The sequence below is a fragment of the Schistocerca gregaria genome, chromosome 2, assembly GCF_023897955.1.
Source record: "Schistocerca gregaria isolate iqSchGreg1 chromosome 2, iqSchGreg1.2, whole genome shotgun sequence".
Taxonomy (NCBI): domain Eukaryota; kingdom Metazoa; phylum Arthropoda; class Insecta; order Orthoptera; family Acrididae; genus Schistocerca; species Schistocerca gregaria.
Window position 1 is genome coordinate 678,053,414 of NC_064921.1, and position 20,709 is coordinate 678,074,122.

The following is a 20,709-nucleotide window of genomic DNA, read 5'->3' on the forward strand; positions in this document are numbered from 1 at the left end:
TTTACAGTGTTGCCTTTAAAATTCGACTGTTCATGTCAATATTTCATCCAGCACCTACTAATTGGACGGCTTCAGTTTTAGCTATCATGAGCATTATAATAAAATGAATCTCAGCTTGGAGTACATACAAGCTGTTCTATAACTTAAGCTTGTTCAAGGAGGAGCAGCAGCAGTAGTGCATATGCTTCAATAAAGAGAAACTCTAAACTGAAAGAACAGGAAAAACAATATGCAGATTATAAATAAAAAAGATTTATTCTCTAACAAGTGAACTGTATATCTTATAAAACTACTTTGTTTAGGAACACCATTTAATTTACCAAAAATATCTAGATAACAAAAGTTACTTTTTGCCTTCAGTGTAACATTTCTTCAGTAAAACAGCACTGTGTTCTATAAATCATAAATTCTTGGTAAACACAAACAGACTGAACATTTACATCATATTCACTACTGTCTGATGTAACTGTGTAGAATACACAGATACAGTCAGAGTCACATAATCACAAACTGTTTAGCTGTCATTTTTATATTTTGAAATTTACAGGATGTCCTGATAGAGAGCTGGTACAGCTTTGTAATTCCACGAATATGTTTAAAGATAGGTTCACTGTGCTTTTTCAGAAATGATAGTTACAAAATTAACTAAGACACTGCGTAAGAATTGTCCTTTCTAGAGGTAAACAAGTTGCTAACACAACTTCTCTGTTAGCAAACTTCAGTAAACTAATCAATAAGTTCTTTTATTTTTTTGATGCACTACTTTACAATACCATTTCTAATTTAAATTCTTTAACAGAACAAATACTCAGTCCAATGAAGACTGAATCAGTGGTAGAGAAAATTGTTGTCATGCCTAACTAGAAGGGAGAGTCACTTGAATTCAGCTTCACCTTTACTGCACAATCTTTCATCTAAAGTAACGAACATGCACACACAGTGTACAGAGACTGTTTATATGACCCTACACATGGGTTAAACAAAAATTAACCCCTGAGCCAAAACATATATAACATTTATTAAACTCGTGCTGAAAAAGCACCCCTGGGGAAGGAACACCCCAATGAGAACAGAGCCTTTGTAAGCCCTGCATGCCCCAGTGCACTGGTCTCTCTTGTCAAACCAATCACCTTCAACCTGATTAAATTTTAATATGAAAATTCTGTTAACAAACTACAGTCTCATGACTGCACCTTTTCTTGTAAGGTGCTCTGTTGTTAACTAACAATGGTCACAGCCTTCAAAAATTTATATCTCCTTGGGAATGCCAGCTTCCCAGCAACTGATATAAAATTTTCTTCCACTCAATGTTCTCAGGAAGTGTCACAACAGTTTATATGTGACCAGATCCCTCAATCACATCTCCACTGCGATGGCCATTGCTGGACTCAATCCCACTGTCTTCAGTCTCTTCTCCACTGTCAAGCAGCGACGCTTCTCCTTTAACAGCTTCCACCAGAGATCTGCGTTTAGCACCACTTGGAGGGTCAAGGAGGAAGGGAGATCCACTAGGCGGCAAGTCAAGCTTCAGGCGATCACGAGTATGTCTCAGTTCACCAAGGCCTGAAGGGGATAAAGGAGATGACGGCGATAGCAGTTCAGGGGGAGAGTCCCTATCATCAGGCCTTGCTACCCTATCAACTGTCAAAGGCATCCCCTGTTTGGGCCTTAATGTAGGAGAGTCGGTAGCCAGTCTATCTTTCGACTCAATTTTTGATGAATTCCATGGAAATTTCTTGTCCTTGAATTCCAACTTTGTTGGGCTACCTGTAACACCTTGTGTCTGAATCTTTTGGGGACTAGTCTCTGTCACACAGGTACCATTATTCACTGTATCTGTGTGGTCAGCCTCACTATCACAAACACTTGGAACTGGCAGTATCTCCAAATTTGTACAATCCGAACTTTTTACACTGCTTAAGATGGACTCTTTACCAGGGAAGAACTGACTAACATTGCTTCCAACAAGTGAGTCTGTACTTGATGGATTGAACTGGAATGGACGTGCTGTACTACTGATAAAAAATTCTCTGTCTTCAGGAACAGCACCTAGAAAAAAAAATTCTTTTTACTGTTATGGATTTCAATGTTCATTAATATAAGCACAAAGCTTAAAGCACAAACAACACATTTTTAAGTTAGACTATGTGAAAACTAATATTTAAATTGCTGCATATTTTTATTGTGATTAAGTAAAAGTAGACGTCTTAGATATAATGCGCAACACTTTGGGAGATATAGTCAATGTGTGAAGAAAAAAGTTTAATCAACAGGTGGTTTACATTGAATAGCTAACGAGCTTCAAATGTTTGAATGAAACTGCTGGGAATGTAGTTTCTATTTGTTGTTCATATTCAAGTGATAGAAATAACCTGTTCTTCAGTCTTTACCACTGGTGGCAAAAGCATACATTTACACAGATGACTGCTTCTTCTCGGTTGTGAATTGACTGGAGTAGTGAACTAAAGGACTAGCTGTGTTTAATGACATTTTGGATAACATGTCACATATTTACATAACAGGTGAGTATATAGCCATCTGAAGTTCCATATTTGCTGCAGAAGAGCACAATTTACGCTATAAATGGCAGAGAATATCTGAAACTCTGAAGCATGACTGTTGGTTGCAAAATGCATGACAGGCTGTATGAGTTCAATTTGTGAAATATGCATCTTTATTATTATTATTACTATTATTTGTTTCACTAGATCCTACATGTACAAAGACATACAAAGATACTGGATAAACTTGAAGTTTTTGAACAAAATTCACTTTACAGTATGTGATACAAATTTTAAACTATAAATTATATGTCATTGCTAAACAGATAAGATTATGTGAGATGATACACTCTTAACTGAGAACAACACACTTCATCAGACTAGATTTACATTTAAAACTTAATTAACTGCAAATTAGTGACATTAAAAATTAAAACAAAAATAAATTCATAATAAGAAACTCGGGCCAGTTATATACTATTCCATAAACTTATAAATTCAGGGAAATGGTATCCGTAAATTATCTTTACAATGTAACTTTAAAACTATACTACATATTAACAAACGATTTTCAACAGGTGAAACTGTGGACACCACAGGAAAAAGCTCAGTGATTGGGCTGGTTCGTCCAGCCAATGCCCAAAACCTCACAGCACTGGACTTCCTCCTGTGGGATTTTGTAAATGATCTGGTGTACAGAACCACCTACAGGACTCTAAGGCATCCATTTGCATTTGAACATGTCACTGTTGAGATCTTGATCATATGTGGAGAAAAATGGAATTCTTACTGGACATTATCCATGCCACTAAGGTGTTTTGCTTTTTTGTTTGTTTATTTATGACATGCTCCATTAGAATATTTGTAATACTACATATACATATTTTGTGTGTGTGTGTGTGTGTGTGTGTGTGTGTGTGTGTGTGTGTGTGTGTAGTGTAATGTAATGATTGTGTTGGATGATGATGATGATGATGATGATGATGATGAGAGATGGTAAAACCTGCTGCTGCTGCCACATAGTCTAATCCTTGCGCCAAGGGGACCACCATGCTTAATCTCCCAATCTGACTGATGGCTCACCATCAACAGTGTAACATGCCCTCACTTCACAAGACACTGCTGAGAGGTTTGGTATTGAAACCAGGACATTGACACAAAGTTTGATGATCAGGAACTTTGCCACCCTCTCTCCTTCCCTTCCCGGCCAAATATTGGCAGTGAAAATTTTCCCACCACCGGATTCAAACTGGCTAACCTCCGGGGTGGAGCACCACCACAGAAGCATGCGTTAGCAACCTCGGCAATGGGTGTGGGGGTTGAGAGGGGGGTGGGGGTCACTAGTCACTAAGGGTGTACACACTGACATGTATGAATGAGAAAACAAAGTTTTATAAATTGTCTTATCACATGCTGTAAACCATTTGTTAATATCTAGTGTTGTTTTAAGGGAATTAAAGTCTTAAGTTGTAAGACAATTTATGGACACCTTTTACTATAGTACAGTCACAACATGGTTCACTAACATTACAAGAATTGTTAGAATAAATTTGATTTTAATCAGTCAACAACAGAATAAAAAGAATGTCTAAGAAATATATTTTTCACTTTATTCCCAAATGCGTTTCTATTTTCCCTACTGATACAGATAATTAATTGTACAGCACAATGCCCACATTTCTACCATGAAGCAAAATTTTGGTCAGTCTTTGACTGATAATGCAAATGTCTGCACTAGAATGAGTATTATGATAATGAAAAGATTTATTGGTTCTTATTAAGAAAGGTCACAGTTTTCAGTTATAAATGCAGGGAACAGGCAATATTTTCAATACCTGGAAAATACACTTAGTGGAAGTATGGAGAGAACTTGCTTCATTATCTTTAAGCCCTATTTTGCATCACAAAAAATTTACCAAACACTGGCCCCCAAAGTGGTATTTCATAAGTGAGAATCAAGTGTACTAAAGCAAAATAAACTGTTTCTAGTTCTTATGTATCACAGAACTTATTAAGAATCTGAAAAACATAGCACAGACTGCTCAAAAGTCTTTAGCAGCTTTTTCTCTATGAATACTCCATATTACGTTACTGCCTGCTCACACTCTATTGAATCCCACTGACTTGATCTACTGTTCCATCATCAATTTGCATGGGCTCCATGAAGGTAGGATGATTCTTGGAGGCACTGAGAAGAGAATGCAGGCAATTTTGATTTTGTTTGATAATAGTTTGTTTCTGTGTGTACAGATAATTAGCCTGTTTATAGAATCTGTTACTACATCCTCAACAACCTGAAGAGATGGAGTGGTTAGCCATCTAGGAGCAGGTGACCTGGGTTCAAATCCTGGCCTTTGTACATATTTTCATTCATCACTTCAGTCTGCATATACCATATCTTGTGGACTTTTTTCTTCAAAAAATTTCCTCAAACATTTAGGTGCATCTTATTCTCAAAATTAATATAAAAATGCCCAGTGTTTGATCTAAAATTCCCACCAGTCTTAAAAATCGCTATATACTCGATGCTGTGGGAAACCTCTCTCTGTCTGGCAACACTGGATTTACCTGGCAGCAGCAGTGCACCGATGTGATGAACAAAAGTTGCTGGGCTTCACAAGCTGGCTGACACTGTCTCCCTCCGTCCCTACCAGCACGAACTCATTACACTACCTAGGTTATGATACATCATTGCAGTCTACGGTGCCAGTGAACTTGAACTAAATGTGATTTGTGTTTTTGGTAACATTAGAATATTTCTGTTAGTAGCTAGTTTCATAACGGAAAAAAATAAAAGTTATTCATATGATGCGGGCTATACATTGAAAGTAATAGCATATGGAGCATGGAAACAGGGCAGCTGGGCAGCAGCATGTTGGACCTCCACTAGCAGAAAAAAACCATTCACAGTTGGCAGGCTGGAAAAGAAGAATTGAAAAAAATGAGGATGACTGTGCAAATACAGGATCAAATGTAAAATGGCCAAAACTAGATGATGATGTATTGAAATGGATTCAAGGACACTGCCAAAATGACAGTGGAATTAATACAAAAATTATGCAAATATATGTTCATAATACAGCACTTTAATGGAATTAACAGACTTTAAGGCTGGACTTGGTTGGTGCTACAGCCTAATGAAGTATGTGAACCAAAACCAGAATATCTCAGGAAATTCCACAAGAGTATGAACATAAAATATTATCTTTTCATCGCTTTATTATTCAACATCGAAAGAAAACCAGTGTGGATATAAGCCAAATGGTGAATATGGACAAAACTTCTCTGACATCTGATATGCCAAGTAAGAGAACTATTGCCATGAAAGGTCCTAAAATTATAACTATAAAAAGAAGAGGATATGAAAAAATGAACTATACTGTTGTCCTTTCACATTGTGCTGACTGTACTAAACTTAATCCAAGGATTATTTTCAACTGTAAAGCAATGCCAAAACCTTCTGAAATACCACTGGGTGGTGGTGTTTACATACATGACAAGGATTGGATTAACAAGATTGGCATGAAATTATGGGTTAACAGTGTGTGGAAGACGAAGAAAAGTGCTTTATTGAAGAAAGAGTTCTCTTCTTGTGCTAGATCAGTTTAGCAGTCATTTGAAAACATCTGTGAAAAAGAAATTGAGACTGGGAAATACAGTGCTTGCTGTTACTCTGGGAAGGCTTGCTTCACAACTGCAACCTCTTGAAGACAAATAAACCATCTAAAGTGTACATGAGAGAGGAATTGAACAAATGGTTGATGGATGAGACCCAACATGTATTCACACTGAAGGAAACTTTAAAATGATCTATAATCAAACAAGCGTGTCAGTGGATAAAACAATCACAGTCTAGAGTGAAAGAACACATTATTGTTAAATCTTTCAAGATGTGTGGCATAAGTAATGCTCTCAATGGCAGCAAAGACCATCTTATATATGAAGAGGACAACAATGATGAAGAGGAGGAGGAGGAGGAGAAGAAGAAGAAGAAGAAGAAAGTTCAGATGATGATTTTTAGGGATTTTAAAGGTCGCTTCAGTTTTATAAACTAAGAAATTTTTTTTAGTCTGCCTTTCCAATCTAATAATAAAACTGGTAAAAATGTTATTTTTAAAAAATTGATAAAAAATTAAGGTGCATCTTAAACTCCATAACACTGTATACTCCATAAAATTTGGTGAACAGCATAGATGTTTGAGACTTGAAAAGGTGCCTGGAGCCATATAGTTTCATTTGATTAAAACTATGTGATTATAGTGTTTTTAGATTCATTAATTCTTTAAAAAATTCTGTCGGGATCCCAGACACGCTTCTGACTCCTCCTATCATTTGTACCCATAGTACAAACAATGAAATCATTTGGTGCAACATTCACCAATTGCTGCAAGCTTAATATACATACAGAAAGCTTTGGTATTTCTCTGTCGCAGTCACTAGAATCACTCTTCTTCACAATACAGCTGTAACTTTTTTCCACAGCAACTTTGCTCACTATACATGTTGAGACGTTGTCCAATATCTAAAATTTAGCCAGTGAACTGATGCCAATTCTCAATTTAAATAATGTTTTGAACCAATAAAAATCATTTCAATGGCATAATATTTCTTAACTGTCAGGCTGATTGTAGTGTACCTATTCCCTGATCACATAGATCAGCACTCATTGCTTAGATCAGATATTCTAAATTTTCTACCTCTTGTAGTTTATAATCTTTTATCAACTTTCCAGTTTTGCAACTGAGCCTATGTGGTTCTAAATTTTAAATCAATATTTATTCATGATGCTATTATTCAAATGAATTTAAATTTTGTACTGGGTGGCTATAATTGAAGTGCAGCAACTCGTGGAGATCCAGTGTGGGCTGTAATTATCAAAAGGCAGTGAAACTCAGTAGATATGCTAATGCATTCGTACGGAATTGATATACTCTGGAAAAAAAAAATAGTTCCAATTTTGGCCACCAGATGCAAATCTGTTGAAGTGAATGCAAGACAGACATAAGGATATGTTTTCATATGTAATGGATTAGAAGTGGGACACGGGCAGAAAAGGTCAAACAACTGACAAAAGCAAAATGTTGATTTTATTATTAACTGTGCACACGCAGTTTGTTCCACATGAGAACTGGAGATATCTATCAGATAATGAACACTGCCAGATGTTTATCTGGTGGCTGCAATTGGAACTAATTTTTCTAGTGTGAAAGCAGTTTGACATTAACACATTACCATGTCTAGTAGTATCACTTCCACACAATACAAATTTAGGACAGTAGTTCCAACATAGTGTGAAACCAGAAACTGCTACTCTCATTTTAAGGAAGTTTTTTCCTTGTATTATAACATGGTTTACAGAGCAAAGGATTTTATCAAAAAAGTAGGAAAAATTAATGTCTGTTCCATACAAAATTTCTGCCAAGAAAATAAAATACAGTTTATGAACATGAAGAATTGTTAATTCTGACCTATAAACCTAACTCTCTCAGCTGCATAATTCTGAGACACTGTGTGTGTGTGTGTGTGTGTGTGTGTGTGTGTGTGTGTGTGTGTGTTTGTGTTTGTGTTTGTGTTTGTGTTTGTTTTTGTTGGCAGGGGGTTTGTTCTATAGTGTTGGTTGCAAAGAAGCTTTTTAAGATGACCATATGTTCAATGCTGTGGTCTTCTATTGGATGGTCAATCTTGATTCTGGGCACAGTTTTGATAGTGGGCAATTGGTCCATTTATTAAAAAGCAGTGCAATACTTGTAATAAGCAGCAGAATTAGTACATTATGTGGCCATACCACATACTGTGTGTCATCCCCTGCACCTCCAACCCCACTCCCCTCTCATACAAGCAATTCAGAAAAAGTTTATGGTGTTGCTTCCCCCTTCTGTGGCTGCAATTATTTTAATTTTTTTTAACTTTTAACACAATTAATATAAAATTTTAGTCTGCAAGAGGAAGTCCACATGAAGGCTAATGAGGATACGTCACACAGTGCATGTTGTTCTGCAGAAACATCAACAGAGAATTTCACTGTCTTGTACAAATCATACTGTGAAGTAGGTTTACAAATGCATGATTTTATTACTTATTAAATGAATATATGGATAGAGGACTGGTATTTGCAAGGGAGTAAAGGCACAACAAAGATGTCTAAACTTAAAAATTAGACAACTGCAAAATGTTGGACACAGTATAGGTATTTTCGGCACAGTGTAAACAAGGTTTCACCAACATAAGGTGATAAATCAAGAATTTACTATGTTCATGAAAACCCTTCCAACTACATCTATCTCTATATATTTCCTAAAAATTAAACTGCAGTACTTAACATATGAACTATACTAAGATGTTACAAACAACCACATCAGAACAGGATTAGAACATTTTAAACCATGATAAACTTTGTCATACCAGAGGCAAAGTCGTAATCCACGCTGCTCAGCTTATAAAAGTCAAACTGCTCAATAGATGATGCCTTCTTGACGTCAGGTTCTGCATCAGTATCTTGGCTTAACTGCTCTGGCACATCACCTTCCAACACTAGGTCCCAATCTGATTAAAAAAAACTCCAGATAAGTTGTTATAATTTCTAGTGTCATATGGATGGTTATCAAAATAATAAAAAAACAACATAACAGACGGATTAATCTGACACTGAAAATGGAGCACCATATACTGCCTCAAACCAGCTCTAATTAACAATTAATTGGAGGTACACAACTTATTAATCATTCCCAAAGGAATTTTGTACCATGTGTCACATATCATAGCATTTCATTTTGGCAAAGAAACCAACCACAGGTGATTGATAACAAAGTCATGTGATTACGTAAACCAGATGAGGTATCAATGCGCACTGGCTCTTCCGTCAGTCCGTACTTGCAAACAGCAGTGAAACTATTTCTTGATATTATGATTAACTTGTTTATAATCCATTATGTTAAAAACATTGTACACATAAATATATCCTTCTGTCAGCAATACTTTTCTGCAATAATATGGTCATAGGTGCGCAGAATTGATTAACATAGTAGCTGATGTGATTCTTGAAGTCTTCCCTGCATCACAAGTATTCCGTGAGTTTCCAAGGATTGCAACCAGGTGACATCAACATCTTGCTATGATATTTTGGCTGTCACCTATTCATCTTCAGGTGCACGAGTTATACTGGAGGTTGCTGGTGCATGCCACTAAGTTTATACCAACAATTGGCATGAAGGTGTGTGCACATAGGTTACTGCTGAATAAGTGGCCTCTGTTAAATAATGCTCCTGTTGAGTGTGCAGGCCCATGCGCAATGGTGATATTGCAGGCAGTTCCTCTGTTGAGTTGCAGGACTGCAGAATGTCAACATAATAAATAAAATTAACTGTGGCTAAACATTTCATTAAGTGTAAACTGCTGTCTTTCTGAAGACATGAAATAAATCACTGGGTCTCACAGCTATCCAGTTGATCTTCTCCTCCTGATTAATAATCCTCCTCCTGATTAATAAGATCATCCAACAAACATTCCTTAATAATTTAATCATTGTGTCCAAGATTTCCTTGGCAGAATAATCCATAGAATGTCGTTTGGAGATGCAATGCTTGGCTGTTGTTGACTTGCTGGCTGCAAAACACGTGTGTGGCAATCACATTTCATGCACCTTTCGCACAATTTGTGTGTGGTCTGACCAATGTAGATTTTGCCACACTGCCACTTTATTCCACAGATTCCAGCATTCTGCAAACCCAGATTATTCTTTACCATGCTCAGAAAAGCACACATCTTTGTAGGTGAATGGAAGGTTACTTTATCATAATGTTTCTTCAAGATTCTGTCTAATTTCAGTGAGATAGTTGATAACATATGAAAAAAAGGCCTTGGACTTGAACAGTTCCTTCTCCTCTCGATCTTGTAAGCGGTCATGATTTTTCCTTCTTAAAGCTGTGCTGATCTGTTGTCGAGTATATCCACTATCTTTCACCACAGACTGTAATTGTTCCAGCTCTAATGCAAGGCTTTCTCTCGCAGTTACAGCATGTGCCCAGTGTATTAACATCCAAAGGATGCTCATAGTTTGATAAGAGCAATGTCAGCTAGATGCCTGCAAATGTAGGGCTTTATATTTAGGCTTATGGTAAACTGAATGCCCTAGTGATCAATCCACTTTCTGAATGACTAAGATATCTAGGAACTGTAGACTTTTTTCACTTCCATCGTAAACTGGATATTCTCTGGGATAGAATTTAGATGTGAAAATTGTGGCGCCTCTTCTTCACTATGAGGCTTCACTACAAAAGCAGAAGTGAGACTCAGGCATGCGAAGGTACTTTGTGGCCCCTGCCCCTCTGATAATTAGAATTAGGGGCCTCCCCCCCCCCCCCCCCTCCCCCCAATATTTATAAGTAGTGGTTTCACCTCCCACCCCTCCCCCTCCCACCATTCAAATGTGCATTTCTCACCCCCTCCTCCCTTTACTGAGAAATCTATTAAAACTATCATGTACATTGCTACATAATAGTATGTAATCATTAACATGAAATAAATGCCGATTTAATGAGCTATTACAAGTTCATCTCTGCTACTGCATTTACCTCCGCACGTGACAAGCTGTCTTGATGGGATTTCCCCTGCACTTGTACTGATTATAAACCTGCTATATGGAAGCATGCTGGGGGTGGAAGCTTACGATTGGCCCGTAGGTCATTGGCTGCCCTCATTCTCCCAAGGTAGCCAGCTTACAGCTGATAAAAGAAATGAATGTGTAATATGGTGCTGCATTGCAGAAGTGACACAAAAGTTCATGACAAGTTGCTAGAAGGACCAGGTACGGGTAAAGATTCTTTATGCATGTTTATGAATAGTACTGATGATCACTTGGAACAATACTGCCTGTGAATCAACACTAATCACACAATGGCTACTTATTGCTACTGCCTGTAATACTGTTATGGAGCAAGTGTTGGTACTGATCATAAATTTTCCAGAGTGGACCAAAGTCAGACAACTTTCACCAGTCAGAGAGGGACCAAGTAAAAGTGTCTGATTAGTAGTCTATGCCCAAACCTCCTATCATCTCATCTGAGTTGCTTGTACTAATATAGCACACAGTGGACAGCATCGCCAGTCAGCTAGTTTTACTGTGACTTGCTCAGATTATAAGTCAGTCTTTCGTGCTACAATGCCCAATTTAAAATGGGACCTTTTTTAATTAGGAAGATAAATGCTACTGTGCCAAGTGTTAGTGATGGTGAACCTAGACCTAGTGTCAGTGGTGCCATGGGTGAAAATGACAGAAAAACACTGTTGTAGGAAAAAACCATCACAGTTACCAGCCCTCATGGAGCCAGTAATTTACATGAATAATAACTGAAAAGTAAAAGATGGTACTTTTTTGCAAAATTGGCACACAAGCATTGAAGAAAATTGTTTTCAGTTTTCTTATAAAATGGAAAAAGCTTTCATAACAACTAGTTTTTTTTGAAATGGAAGAAGTGGGTAGAAAAGTTGCAAGTCCTGAAACATTGTGCAGTCATAGAGAAGCTGTACTGAAATTCAAATCCTTAAAATCAAATGTCAATGTATTTAGCCAGATTTTAAAAGAAAAACTGACACAAATGAAAGAAAACCAAGCTTGCTTACCAAAAATCTTAACTTCCTCTGTTACTTAGTAATGGAGGGGTTGCATATTGATGAAACAGGCTACAGTGCAAAACTTATAAATGGACAGTCTGTGATGAAAAAAAAATTTGACTATGAACAGTCTGTGATGTACAAAATGAAAGTTTGACTATATTAAGTCAAACACTTCTTAGAAAATTATTATCGATATTTTAATATGTTTTGATTTGCCTCTGTCTAACTGTGGAGTCCAGTGCTATAATGGGACAGCTAAGATGGCTGGGTTATACCCTAATGGTGTCCAAGGCAAGTTTACAGAAACTGAGAAGAGAGATTTTTGTGTACTGTCTTGCACACTTTTTAAACTGAACACTAAAAGACACTGCGAAAGCAGCCCAAGAATTTCAAAATGCACTGAATGTTATGAAGTCATTTAGTACAGTTTGTTAGAGGTTCACTAGGAGATTAGATCTTTTTGTTCATTTAAAGGCAGATGCCTCTACAAATTTGAAATCACTCTGTCCTATTGGGTGGGCCATAAGGTACTTGGCGATGTCTTCAGTTTTCTTTGACTCTACAGAACTTCAGATTTTTTTCTAAATGTTTCAAAAAAATTACAGTTTAGACATTTTGATTTCTTTTTCACATTATCAGTTTTTGTAAAACTGTTTGTTCCTGTAAAACTGTTTCATCACACTGACATGGAGATCACAGTGCTACAGAGGAAGTCCCTACACTTAGAGGAGGCCAATAAGGTGATCTGCAACCTTATAACATTGAATGAATTTATTAGAAATAATTTTGAATCATTTATCACAATGTAAAGGTATGGACACAGATTCCCCAAAACTAACACATAAAAGAAAAACCCTTGTGAAATAGGACGACTCCAACAATTCATCTGTATATACATTCAATGAAGTATGCAATAAATATAGAAGATTTTATTATGAAATAATCGATTTGTCCATCAACTTCTTGGAATCATCCTTCAACACACAATCATTCAAGTTTGTAAACCAAATTGTACAATTTCTTCTTCATGACAACAGACATTCAAAATATTTTATTTTTCTATGAATCAGATAGAGACAAGTAATGCTTGCTTCTCTACTGAAGCTTGTTTCATGAAATTATGCACAGTAGTGATTCTGCAAACATTAGTTCATCAGAAAAACTGAAATATCTAAAAAAGTAAAGACACCTACTTGACTTATTGCTGGAGCTAGTGAAATTCATACATATACTGCTGATGATCCCAATAACATTCTATACCACAGAGCTATTATTTTCTGCTGATGATTCCAATAACATCCTATACTGCAGAGCGATCACTTTCTTGTCTGCAAAGGGTGAGAATGTTTTTTTCAGTCTGTAATGAGACAGGATTGTCTTAATGCAATTGCCCTTTTCAACATCAATATCGATGAAACTTGACCTTGGTGGCATATGTGTTGAAGTCACATGTAGGAATGAACTGAGAAGGGGTACATTGCTGCCAATAATTAAGGTATGCTTCCTTGTATTTATTTATGTAGTTGTCTTGCAAAAGAACTGACCCACTTCAAGTGATAAAAATAGCTTTGTGCATCATTTGGTGCTGCTGCTATGGTGTTTATATGTCACTGGGTGATTGGGAGGAGCCAACTAATAGCTGTGATACCACCTGATGGCTTTGACCCATGACATAACTGGGTTGCGCTGTGTGGCATCTTGGTGATACGGGGTTTTCAAGATGGATCTTGTCTGTAGATGGTATGTTGTAGCATTTTGTGATGCTCCGTTGAGTTGGATGTTTATGTTTTGAATTGGTATCAGTAATTTCATTTTCTTAGCTTGGTCTGTGAAATTGTGGTTGGAATTGTTTTTGCTGGTTTGCTAGTGAGTTACTTTGATTTTGCGAATTGTGGCTGGTGGATTCATACTTGTGTTTAGAATTATAAGTGATATGTGTTGTTTAAGGCTGGAAATTTAATGTTTTTTTTTTCTTTTCTGCCAGTTTTGGGTATGACAAATAAATTTACTGAGAGCTCATTGTATGCGGCTGTGGGTAAAGATATATTGTCCACTATCAAGTTCTTGCAGTTATTTGGACTGTTTATACATGTACTGAGGGAGTGAGGTATGTGTGTATATGTTTGTAGTAGTGTTTGTATATCAAAATAGGTGATGATGCAAGTTTCTAGGAGTTTCAGGGTTTTTATTGTTAGTGTTCTGTAATTGTGTTAGACCAGGATTGGTTTTGGTTTGTCTTCACTTGTTAGGTTGAATGTTTGGTATTAGTTATGGGAATGAGTTTTCCTTGGTGTACTATGGGCTTTGTTTTACCTAGCTAGGGTAACCATTTGATGATATGAGTGTTATGGTTCTGTTATCGCAGTCTATGTTTGAACTACGTAAATCATTTAAAATTTGCAATACTAGGTTTTGAGATGCATGAGGGTTGTTTGGTATCAAGGGCTCTGTTTGAGCAACATAGATAAAGGAAAACTTGCGATAATCGTATTTTCAAGTTTGTGTGGTTCCTGGTATCGTGATCTTCATATTGTTAAACAAAATTTACTATACCATTTGTTTTGCTTTTTTTGGTTGCCAACTTTGTGTGTTTAATTTTTGGGTTAATATTGACTGTTACTGGCGTCGTATTTTTAGTTTGCACCACCCAAAACCCCCTACATCCTGTGTTTGCCCTGTTAATTTCATGTTCTTGCTGCAGTTACAAAGTTCATGGGTGTAATAAGTGAAATTATGGTTGTCATGCTGGCTATGCTTAAAATAGGGGCATCCACTCTCTTGATAATGTCATGGGTCAAAACAGATAGGTGGTATTTCAACTTCCGGTTTTGCCACTGGGAGCATTCAGTACATGAAAAACATTGGCCACAAGTAAACAAATGTGAAGTTATCTCTCACATGCAGTACCCAAGTACCCACCACAATGATTCTATCCCCCCCCCCCACCAAATAACATTTTTATGTCAGCACCTCTGTATAAAAGTATCATCTGAAGTTTGTCAGAAGACATCTGCTTTAAGTTCCTCCAAATCTAGTGCATTCCTCTCAAAGTCTTTCACAAAATATTTTGTTAGCAGAGAAGAGAAACTATGATGAAAGATCAGAAAGCGACACACATTAATTTTACTATCAAAAAGTTTAATAGGTAACAAAACAAAAGAAAATCACAAATTAACTTATATCTTTTACCTACTTTTCTACACAGTCACTAACATTCTCAGCACATTTCTCCCACTGTAGTACATGTTTTGGAAATATTTTTCATGTGCAGCAACATGTACATTGCATATTTTTGTGTTACAAAGGTACAAATGTTAATTCCACCAAACACTGCATGTTACTTTCTGAAGCACATGTGATCTCGCCAGCTGATGTAGTCAGCCAATAGCAAGATCACTCTTATGAAGCACAAACATACAAATAAGAAAAGTTAATGGTTTAAATTAATATACATAGTGTTACCACAAGAAAAACAAAGCTTTCACATATAATATTGGTCTCGAAGATTTATAAGTTGCAAGAGAAGCTAAGCTTCCACATATAATGTTGATCTTTCTTGAGTGTGTTACACTTTAAGATACATCACACAAATGTGCCAGTAAATTTTTTAATACCGATGTAAATGTCTGATTTCTGGCCTCGAAATTCGTCTAGATGGTCGTCCTCAGAGAGTTTATTCTTAAATGAGAGTCAAATGCTCTGTGATTTAAGAAATTCATCATACATTCTCACACATAAGTCATTTTGCATAAAAGGAAATTTACTTTGAAAGTAATGCTTTTCAAAACACCATTCACAATATTTTCACGTAACCTGTTAGAAACTGATTCGTTTCAGTAGTTGCCAGTGAGCACCAGATAATGGGCGCCACTGTGCTTGCACAGTTATGACGACGCAGGAAGCCCGCATGTTCGTACATGTAAAACGTTAAAAGCTCTTGCATTATGTCATAAAAGAAACAAGACGTTAGTGGATACTTCAAGAGCATCGGAATTTCATGAACCATATTAAAATTCAAAATAATAATTGGTATGTTCAGAGTCAGATGTAAATTTTCTTGAGTACCCATACTGTATTATCTCTCGTTCGGTTCTTTATTATGGCATAATGCCATACGAACTAGAAGAAGGAAAACGTGCACTTGAAATGCAGCAAACAGTTGAAACTAGTTAACAGTGTGAAATTAAACACTTTGTTTCAAATAAATTGACTGCCTCAGTGCAAAAGATTAATAAAAGCCAAATCTCTTTAGCAAATTGACAAAAATAACTTCACTATTCTGCAAGGCAATTAACGCTTGACGGTCAGAAAAGTGGAAATAAAACCTCAAACTAGTAACATATTTTAGCCTTCCATAACTATGCGAATGTATTTTAATTCATTTGATAGGTCCCAGCCACAGAAATCTGTTTTGTTTTCATTTAATGTGAGAGCAATAAATGACGAGGAAATAGCAAAATCTCCAAATGGAAACACAGGTCACGTGTAGTCTAACCACCTCCCCACTACACCTCAGACTGCTCTGTGGAGCAGCCCCAGATCTCTGATATTTCTGAACTGGGGCAATATTAGATAGTGGCGCCCAGCCACACATCTGTAGCCAAAAGCGGGAGAAGGTACTACTCATATGCGACTCACTGCATATGCACAAGAGCCCGCCCGCAACTACTCAAATGAAACTAATGTAAACAACTGTCACGCTCATCGGAGGCAATTTGTTGTTAGGAAGCACTGCACAGTCTTCCTAAAGCCTTTGACACACTTTGCCATTGGAAGACACTTGTATGAGCACTGTGTTTTATTGTTGTATAAAGCGATTTATTTTGCGACTTAAGTTTTATTTTCGTTTTTTTTTTTTTTTAATCTCGTTCATGTTTTGTTGCTGCAGTATTATTCTGCAGAAGCGGGATACAATAAAATCACAAAAATTTAATTGAAAACTAATACAATGAAAAATTATCAGAATTCTAAAAAATTCCCGGATTTTCCCAGTTTTTCCTGGATGAAAAAATTCCCGGGTTTTTCCCAGATCTCCTGGGTCACATACACCCTGCTGGTGTAATGTTAGAACTTTATTGTGAGGTGACAAAAGTCATAGGACAGTGATATGCACATTTACAGATGGCTGTAGTATTGCGTATACAAGGTATAAAAGGACAGTGCAGTGGTGAATCTGTCATTTATAATCACGCGATTCATGTGCAAAGACTTTTGACATGACCATGGCCACGTGATGGGAATTAACGTACTTGAACATGGAATGGTAAGCGGAGCTAGATGCATGGAACATTCCATTTCAGAAATCATTAGAGAATTCAGTATTCTGAGATCCACAGTGTCAAGAGTGTGCCAAGAATACCAAATTATCTCTCACCATGGACAATGCAGTGGCTGACGACCTACATTCAATGACCTAGAGCAGTTGCATTTGTGTAGAGTTGTTAGTAGTAACAGAAAGGCAACACTGTATGAAACAGTAGGTCAATGGGGGTAAGATTTGGCATTAATGGGCTATGGCAGCAGGCAACCAATGTGAGAGCCTTTGCTAACAGCACAACATTGCCTGCAGTGTCTCTCCTGGGCTTTGTGGCCATATCGGTTGGACCCTAGATAACTGGAAAACTGTGGCTTGGTAACGTAAGTCCTGATTTCAGTTGTAAAGATCTGACGGTAGGGTATGAGCTGGCGACACCCCATGAGGCCACAGAACCAAATTGTCAACAAGCTGTTGGTGGTTCCACAATGGTGTGTACTGTTTTTACATAGAATGGACTGGGTCCTGTGGTCCAACTGATCACTGACTACTTGGAGATCATTGACTACTTGGAGATCATTTGCAGCCATTCATGGGGTTCATGTTCCCAAACAACGATGGAATGCACCTTGTCACCAGGCCACAATTGTTCACGATTAGTTTGAAGAATACCCTTGACTATTCAGGTGAAAGATTTGGCCACCCAGACCGCCTGACGTGAATCCCATTGAACATTTATGTGGCACCCTCAAGAGGTTGATTCACACATAAAATGAACTGACAACACTTTCACAATTATGGATGGCTATAGAGGTAGTATGGCTTAATATTTCTGCAGGGAACTTTGAATACTTGTTGAGTTCATGCCATGTCGAGTTGCTGCACTACATTGGGCAAAGGTGGTCTGACACCATAATAGGAGGTATCCCACAACTTTTAGCATTTCAGTGTATAATCTGTGTGGGACAGAGTTTTATAGCTTCTTGTGAAACGGATGAAGAAACTCAACAACGCTGAATTTTCTTTCTACCTTTGCTGCAGGATATTTATCAGTTTTCTGGTAGGTTGGTTCACACAACAGGCTGTAATTCTATTGGTCACAGACTTTATTTGACAACAAAACATTGGTGTTTCCCTCATCCACTGGATAGACATCACATGAGGATATTCTTGTAGCTTGCTTAGTGTAGTCCTTTCTATGGAGGAAATACGCGAGATTTCAAAAATTAAATATTATTATGACTGGCCAAGTAATTATTATTGAATGCTACAATACACTTCAGAGTGAACATATTCACCAGGTCTCAGTAAACGACAACTGGAACATTCTACCAATCATTCATTTCCTCAGTGATAGAAATCTGCTCTTTGATCATGGAGCCATTCAAAAACCACTGTGTGAACATCCTCATTGTTTGAAAAGCTCCCTGATGTTCTCTATCAGCATCAATCACATTTGTGTGTCTTAAAATTGTTGGCACCATTACACTACAGAAGGACATAATGTTGCATACGGTCGATATACTGCCAGAATTTCACAGTGAATGTGAGTGCAATTTAGACATTTCGCCCACAAAAAAGTATTGTCCTCTGCACTTTAATTTTGGTGGACACTTCAAGTTGACATGTCATCTCAATTGCACACTGTGGTGCACCTGTTATCCATACTGCAAAAGAACTGTCTCTGCAGGAAACCCAGAACATGTACATTCTGACAGTACATCATGCATGTTGCATAATGGTCTTAGCAACCTGTGTACCTTACTTTCTGAAGTCACCATGCTTTACTTTTCCAAGGAGAAACTCTTGTTAGTGTACATAAAAGCTTCTTCACTATCACTAATAAAATCAGTTAAAGGCAAGATTCTAGGTGTATGCCTGAAGTTCGATCTAATCTACAGTCCCTCTTCCGGGAGAGGGTTGACGAAGTAAACTGGGTCTAGTCAGACACGGTTCGTAAGCAGTCTTCTTTGAGATAATCATCAAAGTTCACCCACCTGACAGAGAAACATCATCACCATAAGATGTTAGTCATTAATGTTCCACAGTTAATTTCAAAGTGTTGGACAACATGATGCTATCAGTGCTTGGAAAATGTTTGAGCTTCATAGCTATGCCTAGAACCCTGCCTTTACCTGATCCTGTTAGTGCTGTTGAAGCAGCAGTTAGTCCTCTTCCCCACGATACAGCAGGAGGAGTAAATCGTGAAAGGCTTACGAGAGTTCCTCCTCAGAAGAGTAATATTTCCTCCATGGAAAGTACAATACAATCTACAAGAAGATCCTCACATGATGGCTCTTCCAGTGGTCAAGGGAAAGCCACTGTTTTGTTGCCACCTTAAGTTTATGGCCAGAAGAGTTTCAGCCTGTTGAGTGAACCAATGTACCAAAGATTGATAAAGATCCAAAGATCCTACAGCAACAGCAAAAAGAATAACTTCAGCATTGTAGAATTTTTCTTCCAAAAGGTCTACCATTATATCCTACCGTGGGCAACATTGACACACTAAAGTATGACATAACTAGATACTGTGCATTGTTATTGAGATACTTTGCGGAAAATTCTCACATCATATTTGTAACTCTGTTGACTTTATCAAGAGACTGAGTTTACTATGTCTCATGAATTGGACTTATTAATAATTTCTTTTATCTTCTCACTCTTCACTAGGGTCCCTCTTGTGGATTTATTGTCACCCATTAAAACCAATATAACAGTGCTCTTCCGTAATGCCTTTTCTGTAACTTAATTTTTATTGAAGAGTGAGTAATTTGAACAAATTTATGATGTTTCTGTGGGTAGATCTCTCTCTCCTCTGGCACAAAACTTTCTCATGGAAGACTTCAAGGAGAAGTCTTAAACCAGAAGTCTTCTGGCATATGTACATCATGGTTTTGTAGTGTGGTCCCACAGTGAAGAAGAGCTGGTACAATTTTTACATAATCTAAATTCAATCCTTGAAGATATCTAATTTATAGTGGAAATTGGCAAAGGTGGCTACCCTTTCTAGATGTCTCAGTCAGAAAGTGTATCAGTCATTCCATTTACTGCACGACTATACGTGGACTTTTTATATTTGCACACATCAAATTACCACCACCTTTCTCAACTTATGGGAGAACCTTGCAAAAGAGCCAGAACACCTACAATCTGCATTCAAAGGTAATGGATGTTAACTGCATTTGATCAGCACGGCTTTAAAGAGGGGGAAACCATGACCATTCGGAAGATCGAGAGAAGAAGGAGCTGTTCCAATGACTCTGGAGTGTCCCCTTCATATGTTGGAAATATTTGATAGAAATAAGGCAGAATCCTGAAGAAACACGTTAAAGTATAATCTGG

At 37.3% G+C, this 20,709-nt stretch overlaps 1 protein-coding gene across 11 annotated transcripts in view; it reads right to left on the minus strand.

Annotated features, from left to right (window-relative positions):
- Positions 1–236: 236 nt before the first annotated feature.
- The window catches only part of LOC126334745 (uncharacterized), a 636,264-nt gene continuing 615,791 nt past the window's right edge, over positions 237–20,709 (minus strand). For all 11 annotated transcript variants that reach the window (XM_049997303.1, XM_049997294.1, XM_049997304.1 and 8 more), the window contains 2 exons: positions 8,904–9,044; positions 237–2,049 (listed from right to left, as the gene is read on the minus strand). In XM_049997303.1, coding sequence (XP_049853260.1) covers positions 1,334–2,049; positions 8,904–9,044 — 857 coding nt within the window. In that variant the 3' untranslated portion in view covers positions 237–1,333. The remainder of the gene's footprint in view (positions 2,050–8,903; positions 9,045–20,709) is intronic.